Source organism: Haliotis rufescens, unplaced genomic scaffold (genome assembly GCF_023055435.1).
Source record: "Haliotis rufescens isolate VD_foot unplaced genomic scaffold, xgHalRufe1.0.p SCAF_7, whole genome shotgun sequence".
NCBI lineage: Eukaryota > Metazoa > Mollusca > Gastropoda > Lepetellida > Haliotidae > Haliotis > Haliotis rufescens.
The window spans coordinates 33163995-33180096 of NW_025964361.1; the positions used below are offsets into that span (position 1 = coordinate 33163995).

General features: G+C 38.9%; 1 protein-coding gene across 1 annotated transcript in view; it reads right to left on the bottom strand.

The window, feature by feature from the left end:
- Positions 1–5052: 5052 nt before the first annotated feature.
- The window catches only part of LOC124146013 (syntaxin-binding protein 4-like), a 45761-nt gene continuing 34711 nt past the window's right edge, over positions 5053–16102 (bottom strand). The window contains exons 18-19 of the mRNA XM_048387429.1: positions 15994–16051; positions 5053–13433 (exon numbers count right to left, since the gene is read on the bottom strand). Of these exons, the coding sequence (XP_048243386.1) occupies positions 13325–13433; positions 15994–16051 (167 nt within the window). The 3' untranslated portion in view covers positions 5053–13324. The remainder of the gene's footprint in view (positions 13434–15993; positions 16052–16102) is intronic.

Genomic DNA, 16102 nt, shown 5'->3' on the forward strand with positions numbered 1-16102 from the left:
TAGTATCGTCAGATGCCAGCTACAGTAGATACACTCTATACGGGCGGGTTGGTTGCCTCGTGGTTAAAGTGTTCGCTCATCGCGCCTAAGACGCGGGTTCGATTCCCACATGGGTGCAATGCGTGGAGCCCATTTCTTGTGCCCCACACCGCTCGTCAAACCCGGGTTCGACTTCAGACATGGGTGCAATGCGTAAAGCCCATTTCTTGTGCCCTACACCGCTCGTCAAACCCGGGTTCGATTCCCACATGGGTGCAATGTGCGGAGCCCATTTCTTGTGCCCCACACCGCTCGTCAAACCCGGGTTCGATTCCCACATGGGTGCAATACGTGGAGCCCATTTCTTGTGCCCCACACCGCTCGTCAAACCCGGGTTCGACTTCAGACATGGGTACCAAATATGAAGCTCTGTTTTTGTTGTCCCACGTCGTGATATTACTGCAATACGGCCACAAAGAGGAGATCGACATCTATTCACTTACTGTCTTACTCCGACTGTGGGGACATACACTGACATTTAGCCTATGAATTCTTATATCACACAATTTCCTTCTTAACTCTAAAAATAAAAACAAATCCCTATGCTGATTTTAACATTTAGTCTATGAATTCTTATATTGCACAATATCCTTCTTGACTCTGAAAGAAAAACTTTTCCTGTTCTGATTTCCTAGAATAAAAGAGAGCTAGCTCGAGCTGGCTAGCCTTGCTTTTGTGTGCGTTTCTAGATTGTTTATTTTTTTCATAAAATAAATATATTCCACAGTCATGGTGCAGGACAAGTGGGGACACTAAATACTAAAGTTAAAATGTAGCCTAGAATTCTAGGAATGACCTGCTGTTCCCAAAGGAAACACTTCCAGCTGATTATTCTTATCGAACACCGTTTGCACAATGATGATGAATATTTCAGTTTAATTAGCCAGACCATACGTCAAGTGATCCTCCCCACGAAACACTGCCATTAATGATTGACTCCTTGGTGCGATTGGGGCCTGGAGTACCTTCTGCATACTCCCCGATGGATAACGCAACTGTATCGATTTGCGTCTCTTTGCTTTGCGACCCACTGCACATTCTGTAGCTCACCTTTCTAGTATCGCAACAAAAATACGTGTTCTCCACAAGTTGAGGTGAGGTGAAATTGGGTTTAACGTCCCGTCGCGTTGTTAGACTTGTATAGCGACGTGCATGCACATGTGTGTGTGGCTGTTTGCACTTGTCCGCATTAATGTCGGGGTTTGTTTTTGCTAGAACATTGAGATATGACACTGAGGCACAGTATACTGACTTCTTTACAGTGTAGTCCTTGTTTTATCCCATCCATGTCGAGCGCTATGCTGTTCTCCACAACTTGAGTTTAGATCACCTTGCTAGTTTCGAAACAACGTAAAGTGTTCTCCACAATATAATATAATATAATATAATATAATATAATATAATATAATATAATATAATATAATATAATATAATATAATATAATATAATATAATATAATATAATATAATATAATATATCACTTGACACATGGAATATCCTATATATTATGTACTGTTTGTGTAGTGTTTTCTTTAAAATGTAAAACCTTGAAATTCTCCCTACCTAACACACAGGGACGTTTCACCACTCCTTGTAATTACGACTTAAAATTCTCTGATTGCAAAATCTTAAAATATATATAAACAAAGTAACAAAAAATATTCTTCATCGTATACGATTATAAACAAAATCAACTTCAACAAAAAAATATTCTTCAAATCTACGAGACGGCTGTTGGAAGCGAAAGAATGCATGCTGTTCAAATAACCAAATTGGCGCTTTTCGAAACGAACGGTCTCGATTGACGATTTAAATGAGAAACATACACTTTATAAGGAAATATTTTCAAGAGAAGAACAAACGGCAAGTAGCGATATTAACTCTATAAATGACCATCTGTCATTAATTTGTCATGTCAATTCGGAACTAACGTAAAAGGAAGTCAACAGTTTATGTACGGCGAGATACTTATGGTAAAGGGGACATACTTTGCGAGGAGGTAACTCTTGTAAGACAATAGTTCCATCAAAGTGTTAAGTTCACTGCAGTGAAGTATCAAGTGTTATGTTCATTGCAGAAGAACTGCCTCCAATTGGGCCAGAGTCTGAACCGGTAGGTCCAGTGCCTGTACTTGGTGCCCCAAAATGTCCCAGTTGAGCCACAGCGTCATTCTGGAGAAAATCTGTTACTGCTCGGGAACCATGTGTCCTTGCATTGTCATCCATGTAAACAGGTCGGGTGGCGGGTGGGTGGTTGTCGAAATGCGGCACAACAACTGGTTGCGTCCCGAGGTTTGAGGTTTCCCTGGATGGTGACAAGATCCAGCTTACAACGTTAACTGTGTGACAGGCAACCATTACCGAATTCGAACCTACACCATCCGGGGTCGTAGGTCTTATGTTCCTGGGTGTGTAGGCCTATTTTTATGCCTCAAAACCCTCAATCGGCCATCCGTGGCATGGCGCGGGAACATGTTCTCATTGGGCCAATGGACTCTTCGCCAGGTACTAAATATCCCAAGCTCTCCGGGCCAAACACCACCCTAACGAATTATCCGATGATGATCGTCAAGGAAGGGAACTTGACTACCCTTCTGGACTAAATTCCCAGAATGTCGATTACTTACTGTTCTGGTTGACATCCGTCTAGTGGGTAAAAGGAGATGTTGCAAAATGGTTGACAAATAGCTTCTTCGTTCACATAATGATGCAACAATGCAGGACACAGCTGCGGTGTGCAGATCGGCGTGACGACAAAACACTATAACCACTAGGCTACCCCAACGGCCCACACTGGGTCTGAACAATACATCTTTATAGGCATTTGCTCGTCTGATCTTTAGGTTTTTGTCAAAATCATTTGAACCTGACAAGAAAAACTGAAATCCTAACTCATTTTTATCCTTTTCGCCGCAAACAAAAAAGACGGGTCAATGTCATACGATTTTTGTCCTATGCTTAACGAATACAAAATTAAGACATGCAAGTTATGCTAGCTGCGGAACTCTTACATTGATAAGACATCTCAGTGTCCGTGTAATGCTATTTAGTTACATATAAACATATCAAGTATTCGTATAATTCTCCTGGTATTATCAAACAACTCAAGCAACTTTTGCTGGTGAACGGGTTTACAAACTGTACGAGTCCACAGTTTCGACTACAAAGCATAGTTCCTGATTTTGCTTTGGGTCGTTTATTGATTCCTGTAAGTTTGAAAACAATTAACACATTTCCACACGAAGGGGTGGGGGTGCTTTCGAATATAGCCGAGACCCATTATCTTTAAGGAAAGGATATTTACGAGGATATTCCCCTTCTTAAAAAACATCCCTACTTCTACACTTTGACAAAACATTTTATTGTGGAAAATATTTGAGCAAATACACCAGGACTCTTTGTAGACTGTATTTATACAGTGCGAATTGTAGACAGTAAATTGACTTGGGGGGTGGGTAGGGTGGGGTTGGGTTGGGTGTTTGGGGGGCACCCTCCCGAACTTCCAACTTATTTGAGTTAGTGTTTGTTTGTTGTTTAACGCCGGACTCAGCAATATTCCAGCTATATGACGGCGGTCTGTACATAATCGAGTCTGGACATGACAATCCAGTGATTGACATCAACCAAGTCAGCGAGCCTGACCACCCGATCCCGTTAGTCGCCTCTTACGACAAGGATAGTCGCCTTTTTTACGGCAAGCATGTGTTGCTGAAGAGCTATTCTACCCTGGATCTTCATGGGTCTTCAGTTACTGGGTTAATTACTGGGTTACGACAGCCATAACAGTTCACGTCGACGGTGTTGTTTGCAAATAGCATGAACTCAGAGGACAACCCCGATCTGCAATTTTGTTCACCATTATATTTAGCGAGATCACTTACTGGTGGAAATGAGAGTGCTGGCACATCATTGTCAACGTATCCACCCCGAAATATTGTTGAATAACGCACTTTTCAGCTGCAGGCGAGTCAACATTTCCGACACGAGACCGATGGTTATGTCACCGACAGTGGTAAATGCGTGTTCTACTCAATAATTATTGTGTGTTCTGTAATAGACCGCACCTCTATTTTTAATAACGATAAGAACGATTTATTTGGTATTATATCTTCATCACGTGTTTACAATATCGGCCTTTGTACCACCGAACATTGTGATAGCAGCTGACTCAGCTAATTTCTCGATTCACAGAAAGTCCGGTACCACATACACGATGGGTCTGGCGAAAACGGCACCGCATTTGGCGAAAACGGCTACTATGTGTCGGGCGAAAACGGCACCTCTATTTTTAATAACGATAACAACGATTTTTGTAGTAATATATATGGTTTATTTACATGGTATTTGATGTATTGAGTACATCTGAAGCCGTAATGTGAATTTCCGATAGGTTTGGTACTCTCATTTCTTCAGCATCTTCTGACTGGAAACTGACATGAAAGTTACCGATAGAAAGTCCGGTTCCACATACACGATGGGTCCACTGGTCATAGTTATCACAGGATACAGCATGTTCTTCTCGCATGGCCATTGTGAATAATTGTGACCTGACAGCACCATGTTAGGTCTCTTAAATCAGTTTCAGCTTAAATTGAGTAAAGGTACTTAAAACTTCAAAGCGTATAGTGAATCTCACAATTATTGGCCTTTGCAAGTTACAATGTAAGTTTAATATCATTTATTTGACCAAGGTAAAAAAAAAATAAGGTGCCGTTTTCGCTCAAGTCGAGGTGCCGCTTTCGCCAATCGGTGCCGTTTTCGCCCGGTGACGTTTTGCTGAGGTGCCGTTTTCGCTATAACCCCAATACATGTTTGTTCATGCCGCTGTTGACTGTCTTTTCATATTTTGTTCTGTACGTCTGCACCAGGGGAGCCAGTTGAACTGTTCCGATATGAAGACTCGAGCTCATTGACTCATCCGATCCTCAGTTTAGTGATCCTTGCCAGGCCTGGAGTCCACTGACAAATACTTTTATGTAACAGTCAACAACAAAAGGTGCAATATTGCACACACTTTATGTAAATACGTCATTTTATTATGCATTCACTCATACGCACTATACATAGCTTGCACATTCAAATGATAACATGACATCGTGACTGATCGTCACTGGCCTGGCAATGAGTGAGATGTTAGCCTGCTGTAAACAGGTAAAAGTAGATTAAAGAATGCCAGTCCATGGGACTTTCTATAGAAATTCATGCTTTTTTCATGAAGAAAACCATCCTTCGAGACAGACACATAAATGTGCATGAATTACCCTAAAACGTCCTGTGGTCAGTCATCTATCACAGAGTGTCAGTATTTAAGATAAAGCAAAAAGTGATGCAGTTCCTAGATGCTAACCACTTCCAAGAAACCTGCCATGCTCAAGGTGCCTTATGGTCTACTCTTTCAGTAAGTTCAGGAAATAATAGTCTATTTCCGCTTAATCTCCAAAGAATGACGCCAAATATGGGCAAGCAGACCACAATGTTTTTGGCACAGTGAATGGATACAATGCATCTCGATGTGGAGATGACAGTCCTCTCAGACAACAGATGTCCTACTCCATTCGCTCTCAGACAACAGAGGTCCTACTCATGGAGTGATACTGTGAGATGAAGAACACCTTCGATACGATCCAAATTCGGAAAGGACTCTTAATTTGCAGCTGTTTTTCAGTACTACACACAAAAACTGTTTCCAAGGTGTCCACTGGCCTGGCCTGTTTACCACATACTGCAGCTTTTGAACTTAGAACTCTTGCTGATTCTGGAGGCAATGTGTGGTAATGGCAGATCCAAGTCTCATACCACACAAGTTGCCTATATAACAATAGCGACTACAAACTAACATTAACAAACAAAGTCAATACACATTGTTGAACATGCAGTAACAAAAGTAGAATTCCACTCTCATCTACCAAAACAATGGGACGGAGAAGCTGGAGAGATGCAGTGTTACGTGCTGGCCGAGAAGGTACTATTTCCCTACAACAACAAAACAGTCACCGGACACTGGCCTTCTGAAGGGAACTGGCAGATTTCCCCCTAAAAAATATTCTGGTCCTTGAAGGACAGAAGAAAATTCATTTTGCCCCATTTAATAAATAGTTTTGTAAACTGGAATTTATTTCAAAATTTTAATTCTCAAGTGGGTGAGTGAAATGGATTTACACAATGTTTTATACTAGCTTATACTAGGTAACTACAGGCTATAGGCTACTATCAGTAACACATTAAAATCAAATTGAGTTCCCTATCTAGCTTGGATGTAACACTGCATTTCCTATTATGCACTTAATGATACACAGCCAAAAACTGCATGCAATACTGAAAGAAATCACAGATGCGTATAAAAGATGAAATATTTGCATTTGTAAATTTGAGAAGTCATGAGTAGTAGATATACATATGATTATAAAAATACTTGAATTTGTAAACCAACACACTGACTTATGAGTAACACATATAAAACAAATCACAATGACAACACAAGAGAGGTTAGTGTTTAAGTGAGAAACATGCCATGTCAAAAATCATTGGACAATCGGCATGGGTATGCAAACAAAACTGATAGACAATGAACATTATTTTTGCAAGTTTCTCTAAATGTTTTATATTATTCATCAAAGTCTTTCAGTAATGGCTTAAAAACAAAAGTCAAATGTTTACAATGTCTAATTGGCCTGAAATAAGTCGCCTCATGACACAAATTTGCCATGGAAAGTCAGAGAACTTTGGTCATAATCAGCTTGTTATTTTGCTTCAGTATAGAAGAAGCTTGCAGCCTACATTCATACACAGCTTACAGAGGCGGTTTATGAGATCTGTTAAAGTTGAACATTAAGGTGAACACATGGCTCAATTGGTTCAACTAGGACTAGCTGGAACTTGCCACAGAGGCCTCATGGAACTGGGTTCCACTCTGCTAATTTTTAAAGTGAGTTCATGTCCAAAGATAGGGAAGATCAAATTGTTAGTCCATGTGAAGGGCCTATTCACAAAGCTGTCTTAGCTAAGACAAACTTAGTAACTTAAAACATAAATTACGACTGCTATTAGAGCTGTTCTTGCAGCTGCCTTAAACCTACAGCAGGGTTTCCTTACTTACCTCACAAATCTTAGGTAAGAAAGTAGCTCTTGCAATGGAGGTAAAATAACCTGGGGCTTTCCCAATGACATCATTCAGGGATTTCCTGGACTGAAATTCATGTGTGCATCAATATAATATATGAGTGCAGATAAATGTTGATGTACGATTCATGCAGGTCCTACCCTGTTTACTTATTGCCATAAATTAAGATATCTTATCTCCAAGACAACATGAGGATAAGGCTTAGCTAAGATTTTTATCGCTACAATAACTTTATGACAATCTCAGTGCTAAGCCAGCTTCATGAATAGGCCGCCTGATGAAATGAAGAGCAACAGATCTGATGCCAGCTTCATGAAGAGGACAGTCTTGATACGGTAAAGCATATAAATATTAGTGCATCAATGGTAATAACAAGAATGTTGTGGAGAGGTGACACGCCCACCTGAGTGAGGGGTAGGTTGTGAGATTGTAATACAGCTGTTTCAATATATACTTTGTGCAGTTTTTGTAAAACAGAAACCCTTCTGTGCAAACGTCAGTTTTCATAAATGAAAGGACAATATCGTGAATTGATTTGAGTTTCTTAACAATCAGACACACTACTCAAGGTATTAAATAATGACAACAAAAAGCCATTTTTGTGTCCTTGTAAGTAAAAATCTAAATAAATGACATATCAGTAAAACATAAAAGAAGTCCTGTAATAAATAGTAAAAATCATAATCTTAATAATTCATTAAATTGTGACAAATATCCCTCAATAACAATATGATGACTCTAAAGAATACTACAGTAAAATTGTGTCCCCAGAAAACTTAACTACAACATGTTTTGACAATGCATGTGAAAATTTTACATTTGATTTTGGACTGCAAACAGAGTGAAACATCCTCGCACCTTCATGAACATCCTTCTCAACAGGTAGCTTCTGACTTCTCTTTGCTCTAACAATATTACACTCCTAGCAGTTTTTAAAAAGCAATTCATAACAAACTTACCACTTACTCAAATTTCATGGTTTAATTCAGCCCAAGTAACAATAATCGCGATTATTTGAATATCCTCTGCATTATACTGAACACACAGGCTCACTTACTTCACTACAAGTGTATGAGCTGACCGTGCCACAGACAAGAGAAACTACACAGTTCGGTATTACTCTGTCAGTAGTGGGGAGACAAAACCTACACCTTTGAGGAAAAATATATTCCTTCAACAAAGTATTGTCTTTTCAATTTGCACCAAGGCAATTCTTAATCTCAGACTCACAAGTGCTACTTCAAGATTAAACCAATATGATGACGTCACGCTGTTGCTGTTGCAGCTCAGCCAGGAATTAACTGGCCATTTTGAACATATATTCTAAAACAAGTAAAACTGACACAACTATAGGTCATATATAGAGAAATTATATATAAACCCTGATTTCTCATGATATCTCCATTAAGGAAAGTTCTGAGGACACACCTACAAGCATTACTGGAGCACCATAACACTGGAAGCATCAATGATATATGGATACAGATATGATACAGGGTATGTAGATATATCAGAACAGGAATAGAAAACTGGTTCCCCGGAAGATGATCTCAAACAATTATTTTGTTCAATTGTTTAATTGAAACAAAAATAAAATGATTTTATGCTCAGTGTTTGTGCTTATAGTGGTGCCTCCATGGGAAACCACCCTATTTGAGCCCTGGTGATGATACAGGGTCAGCGATAATACCCATACCACACCACAGGCAAAATAAATCGCAATACACAATACATTTCCTGGGAGCAATACCATTGATACAACCACACCACAGGCAAAATGAATCACAATGCACAATACATTTCCTGGGAGCAATACTATCGATACCACAACACCACAGGCAAAATGAATCGCAATACACAATACATTTCCTGGGAGCAATACTATTGATACAACCACACCACAGGCAAAATGAATCACAATACACAATACATTTCCTGGGAGCAATACTATTGATACCACCACACCACAGGCAAAATGAATCGCAATACACAATACATTTCCTGGGAGCAATACTATTGATACCACAACACCACAGGCAAAATGAATCGCAATACACAATACATTTCCTGGGAGCAATACTATTGATACCACCACACCACAGGCAAAATGAATCGCAATACACAATACATTTCCTGGGAGCAATACTATTGATACCACCACACCACAGGCAAAATGAATCGCAATACACAATATATTTCCTGGGAGCAATACTATTGATACCACCACACCACAGGCAAAATGAATCGCAATACACAATACATTTCCTGGGAGCAATACTATTGATACCACCACACCACAGGCAAAATGAATCGCAATACACAATACATTTCCTGGGAGCAATACTATTGATACCACAACACCACAGGCAAAATGAATCGCAATACACAATACATTTCCTGGGAGCAATACTATTGATACCACCACACCACAGGCAAAATAAATCGCAATACACAATACATTTCCTGGGAGCAATACTATTGATACCACAACACCACAGGCAAAATGAATCGCAATACACAATACATTTCCTGGGAGCAATACTATTGATACCACCACACCACAGGCAAAATGAATCGCAATACACAATACATTTCCTGGGAGCAATACTATTGATACCACAACACCACAGGCAAAATGAATCACAATACACAATACATTTCCTGGGAGCAATACTATTGATACCACCACACCACAGGAAAAATGAATCGCAATACACAATACATTTCCTGGGAGCAATACTATTGATACCACCACACCACAGACAAAATGAATCGCAATACACAATACATTTCCTGGGAGCAATACTATTGATACCACCACACCAAAGGCAAAATGAATCGCAATACACAATACATTTCCTGGGAGCAATACTATTGATACCACCACACCACAGGCAAAATGAATCGCAATACACAATACATTTCCTGGGAGCAATACTATTGATACCACCACACCACAGGCAAAATGAATCGCAATACACAATACATTTCCTGGGAGCAATACTATTGATACCACCACACCAAAGGCAAAATGAATCGCAATACACAATACATTTCCTGGGAGCAATACTATTGATACCACCACACCACAGGCAAAATGAATCGCAATACATCTAAACTTATCCTTCAAGACTTACAAGATGTAATCTATAAGGTTAAGAGCACCATGTTTAGACTAGACAACATGTAATCATGTAAGTTAAAGTTTGTATCATACAATCCTTGCAAGTTAATGAATCCTATCAGCAAGAATCAGAGTGTTGAAAGTAATTTGAGGGAACTCATAAACCCTGATAAATACACATAATCTTGTGACTTAGATTCCGACATAATCTCAAACTGGACTTGGAAGAACAGGTTTACGTCAACGACACATCGTGATACTACATGTATATCAATAAGTAGCAACCAAATTTAATTTGTTATAGATTTTGATAAAATCAATATGAATGGGGAAAAAATGGAAAATCATATTAGCAGTGCTAAACTTACACTGATTCTATTCAGTAACACTTGATAAAGTGTTGAGATGAAACCCATTCACTGCACATAATCCTTGTGTTGGCACACATCCACATGCTGTACATACAGAGGACAACAACGAAGAAACATGCTGTATTGTAAGTCTCTAGCACAAGTCGACACAATCCCAAAGCAATATTTCATTTCATGACAAACGTATCACGTAAACTCAACCTTGATACTGGCCTTGACTACAAAACTACATGTACCACAGCTGATACTGAGAACATTCAGAAAGTAGGAAACATAATGGCACAAGTAGCTGGGCTACGGTTCAATCAAATATACAACTTGAATAAAACATTGATGTACGGGTGTCCTGTTCACATGGACTCACATTGTCACACATTCCTTTCTTGGATCAAAATAAGACTGGCAGAATAGGCATGTTGTTTTTTTACAATTTCATGTAAAACTCTAAAACTGTTACAACATAAAAGCTATTTTCAATCTGGAGTCAGATTATCAATTATAAAGTTTTTTTATTCTCTATCAACACAGAGGTCCATTACTGTTAACTAGAATTGTTAAGTGTATGTTGGAGATAAAGTATGATTCATATTGTGAGTTGAGCATGATCAACAGACGGTTGCATCTTGAAACCCCTACATTAAACAAAAACTCAAACAAAATTGACAATAAAGAAACAATTACAGACATATCTTGACATACACTAGCTTCTATTTTGCGTAACTCTTGCATCAAGACATTTGAATAAGCACTTAATTAGCATATCAACACTTCAACACATTTTTAAAATACAACATTTATGGTATGGTATCCTTATAAGACACAAAATGAGCCACTGACAATGGTCTATGTGTCTTTAATTTAAAAATATATCAAAACAAATATAAATCTTGTAATACTAATTAAAATTTAAGAAAACAAGCCAAGCCCGAGATTTGTCAATGGAGATCCACCAATAATCTCTCCTGTAAAACAAATTGAAGAAATACATTTGCTAAAGAATGGCTCCATCTTATGAATGATTGTATGTGATGCAGAGCTCCAGATAAGCTGCGTATTTGCATAAAATCACCACTACCCAATTAATTTTGAATGGTTTGCGTACAAATAGGCATGAAAAATGTCACCCCCCGCCCTGACATTTAACACTGTAATTACTCAATGAAGTATTTCAGCATGGTCACATGTATTTCTTTTCTGATCTGTTCAGGCAGCACACATACAAGAACACAACTACAGGGAATAAACCACACGCTGTCAAGTAACAGCATGTTATGCAGAATTATTTTGAAAAAGAGATTTACTCAGTGGTGTAAAAATAACCAATAGACCGAACCCAGGGGAGTTAAAAATATATTGAATACCCAAAGAAAACAATCACTTCCTGTGAATGATACCATGAGTGAATAATCAAAGGATTTAAAAATTATCTGGAGCCCTGTGTGATGTGATGTCATAAAAGTAATGGAAAACCATGTCAATGGCCAACATTTGAGGTGGCACTGACTGAGATCTATTGCACTGAGTAAGGGCGGGACTCACACAGCAGATACACCCATTTAACAAAGGATCATGGTCTGACGAAACAGAATTTCAATAAAATCATTTCGCAAAGGCAATGGCTTAAAGCTAAACATTATGACTTAAAAAGAACAGACTTGTCTGTCAATAAAAAATGACTGGCTATCAATACAATGTAAATAGTACAGAAGAATATCTTAGGGTTCCAAAAGGCCACACGTTTTTAATTTTTTGTTTCACAGATTTATTCCAGCTTTCCTAAAAAGGTCGGTTGAAAAAATAAATAAATAAACAGCTATGTCAATAATTTAGGGGGAATGAAACTGCAGCTGGATCTTGAATCACTGATAGTGGACATGGAACTGATATATAATGTTTTATAGTGTATGAGTGGGTCAATATTACTAGCAGGAGACATGTTTCACTTATTTCTTTTCCAGATGCTTATCAGTAGGGGCACTGAGCAGTTCAGATAGATTTCATTACAATGTTGCAAAATATATTTATAATTATGATAATATCAAAGTAAAGTGCACATCAATTCAACTGTAAAAATGTACTCTGAAGCTGCCTGTCTTGAATGCTGACTTTATTGTAGTCACAGGCTGAGGCATCTAAAGAACTCAGGGATGAGAATGGATATTTTATTTTCAGCTGAAACTTCTTTGCAAAGGAGCATGGTCCATAATTTGGGGGTTTTATGGGGGAAGCCATCAGTTTTTAACAAATCTGCGATCACTAAAATTTGCGGAAATACACTGATCCATGGAAGATTCTCACCCCTGAGTACTGGAACAAAGAATTGAATTGTATGCGTTCCCTGTGTTTTATAATTATCAATACTGCTCAAAACAAAAATAAAAATATTTGTTGTACTTGACATGAGCAAAGTTCAACTGCTGTAGACGCATCACTGCGACAATGTGTCAGTTTAGCGTTTCTACTTCCAGGAACGGTATAACTGACATCCAACCACACTGTGAAATAACAAACCTTGCTAAAATCTAACGTCAATGGACGGAAGATCAAGATCCATGGGTACAAATATAGCATGGCGATATATATGTCAGTATGGGGTTGGTAGTTCACACAAACCACACATTGTGGAAGATTTGACGGAAGACAACTGATGGAAGAACTGAGTGACGGGTTCCTATCCCTTGTCTGTGTGTATTGCTGGTGGCCGGGGCTTGTGGAGGGAGTCGGTCTGATGCTGGACGCCGGAGACAGGATGTGTCCAAGTTGTTGTCTGGTTAGTATGGCTACAACACAGCAAACATGTCAACCCTCTTTCATTTCAAGTGAGCAACCAAAAAAGCTTCATGCCACAACTGTTACTGCACAGCTATTTCCATCTTCCCGAGGCAAGAGAGTTAACTGACTTTAAAAGTCCAGTTCCCACCCTTGCCGAATTAGGTAGGAATTACTGGGTTCGATCAGAGCGCCACCAGTGGCTATTACCAATTATGTCCCTTCTAAGCCTCTCCTAAGGACCAATCAGATTCCACCTCTTGTATCACTTGCGTTTGCTTCACACAAAATGGTTGCGCCCAGTCAGGACAATCTGATCGATAATCAATATCTATATTGTGATAAAACGTGTCTTCCATCGCGAAATGCATCAAATCACGTGAGCATCTTGATTAAAATCATGAGAAGATTTGGAAAATATCTGCTGACAACGAGTTGGTGGTGCACATGCTTTGCAAATCCTGCTATCGACCGAAATCTGCACGACAGTTTACGAACCAGATTTCAATTTCGGTGCGCGATTTTGATTGGACTATGCATAGACTCGTTAGTCCAGCCAAAATGAAACTCCATAATACCAGCCTAGTTCGGCAAGGGTGGAAACTGGACTTTTATAGTCAGTTAACTCTCTTGCCTCGGGAAGATGAGCTATGTCAAGTCAACCATCTTTAACTTTCAAAGTGTGAGCAAACGAATGTTGTTTAATGCCACGGTCACCATTATACTGCTACGTCATGTCATTTGTTCTTTGTTTGTTGTTTAACGACACTCTCAGCAATATCACAGCTACATGACAGCGGTCTTTAAATAATCGAGTCTGGACCAGACAATCTAGTGACTGACATCATGAGCATCGATCCATGCAATTGGGATACAATGACATGCAGTAACCAAGTCAGCGAGCCTGACCACCCGATCCCGTTAGTCGCCCCTTAACGACAAGCATAGTCGCCTTGTATGGCAAGCATGGGTCACTGACAACCTATTCTACCCCGGATCTTCACGGGTTAAGTGAGTAACTGAACGTAGTTTAATGCCAGTCAGCATTATACAGATATGTCATGATACCTTTAAAAAATCAGGACTAGATAAACCAGCAATTGATGACATCGGCTAATCCAATATTCCACAGTACAATGACATCCAATTTATCGGGTCACAATGCAAGGGTGTGGAAATATCAAAATTGTGAACTTGTCCCTGGACCAGTAAATATTAAAAATTCACATGTCCAGATTATGGCGTTGGTATGTGACTAAAAATTGTGTTCTCATCACAAAATGGGTCTCTTACTGCCTGTGCAATTTGTTTTGACATTGATGAATCAGTTTTTGTATCTGCCATGGCTTTTTTCACCACAAACAATGAATATATCCATTGCTGGCCACAATAAAATGAACACCATATGTTCTGTGCATCCAGTTCGACTGTCCTGCACATCTCATAATATAGACCGGTGACACTCTGGGTCAGAAAAGGTCTTCAGCAACCTATTCTTGTCTTAAGAGGCGACTATGCTCGTCGTAAGAGGCAACTAACGGGATCCAGAGGTCAGGCTCGCTGACTTGGTTGATGCGTAGATCAATGCTAATGATGTCAATCACTAGATTGTCTGGTCCAGATTCTATTATTTACAGACCACAGTCATACAGAATATTGCTGATTGCATCATTAAACAACAAACAAACAAAACAATTCTTACAATACATCACACAATTGGCTACATGGTACTGTGATCAACCATTCAGAGAGAGTGTCCTAACGTGTAATCCGAACAAGGGAGTAAACACTGCCATTACAAAGCTATATTTTAGTATTTGTTAGAAACATGTCATCAAACTTAACCAAATGTCTGCAAAATATTACAGATTTTTTTTTTTTTTTATAATTTATTATTTTTGTTGCATTTTACATAAGTTGCGCATACATATTAGACTTGTCACTACATTTTCTAAAATAGTAAATGACAGCTTGACCCAAACTTATTAAACATGTTAACATTCAAATTCAAAGTTGCTGCATATTTAGTTAAGTTGTAACAGTCGGAAAGCTCCCGTTGGATGTCTTTGAAATCTGGCTTTTATGTTGTATTCTTTTATTAAATATGTAATATTTTAATATAATTATCATTATGTTGAGAGGAGAATTATTACTGATGTTGTATTTTTTGTTTGTCTGGCAATCTGAAATAATGAGTCCGGCGAGTCAGTCATGGATTTTCCACCCCCCAGAATCACACTCCAAATCCAGTCAACTAAGGTATTCAAGTGTATTTAATATGGAAACAAAACTTAAAAACATACAGAACATTCTGATCTCAATAATGCCATCTCATTACCTTTTATCACTCATCACTGTAAGCATTCAGTCCTATTTCAGTGAGTATGATTACATGTAAACCAGACCCAATGTTACAACACAACCAAATATACTCTTACAGCCCCAGGGGTGATCCAGTGATGGAATTTTATTTAACACTGTTCAGCAATATTCCAGCCACATCAGAGCAGCGGGTAAATAATCCGAGTCTGGACCAGACAAACCAGTGATTAAGAGGAACAATCAACTCACTTGATGTAGTACTTGGTCCCGTCCCCAGTGTAGGCCTCTTCCCATCCATACGGCAGAGCTAGAAAACAAAATGAAGGAAGAATCATTGCACATTCTTCTCATTCTGGGT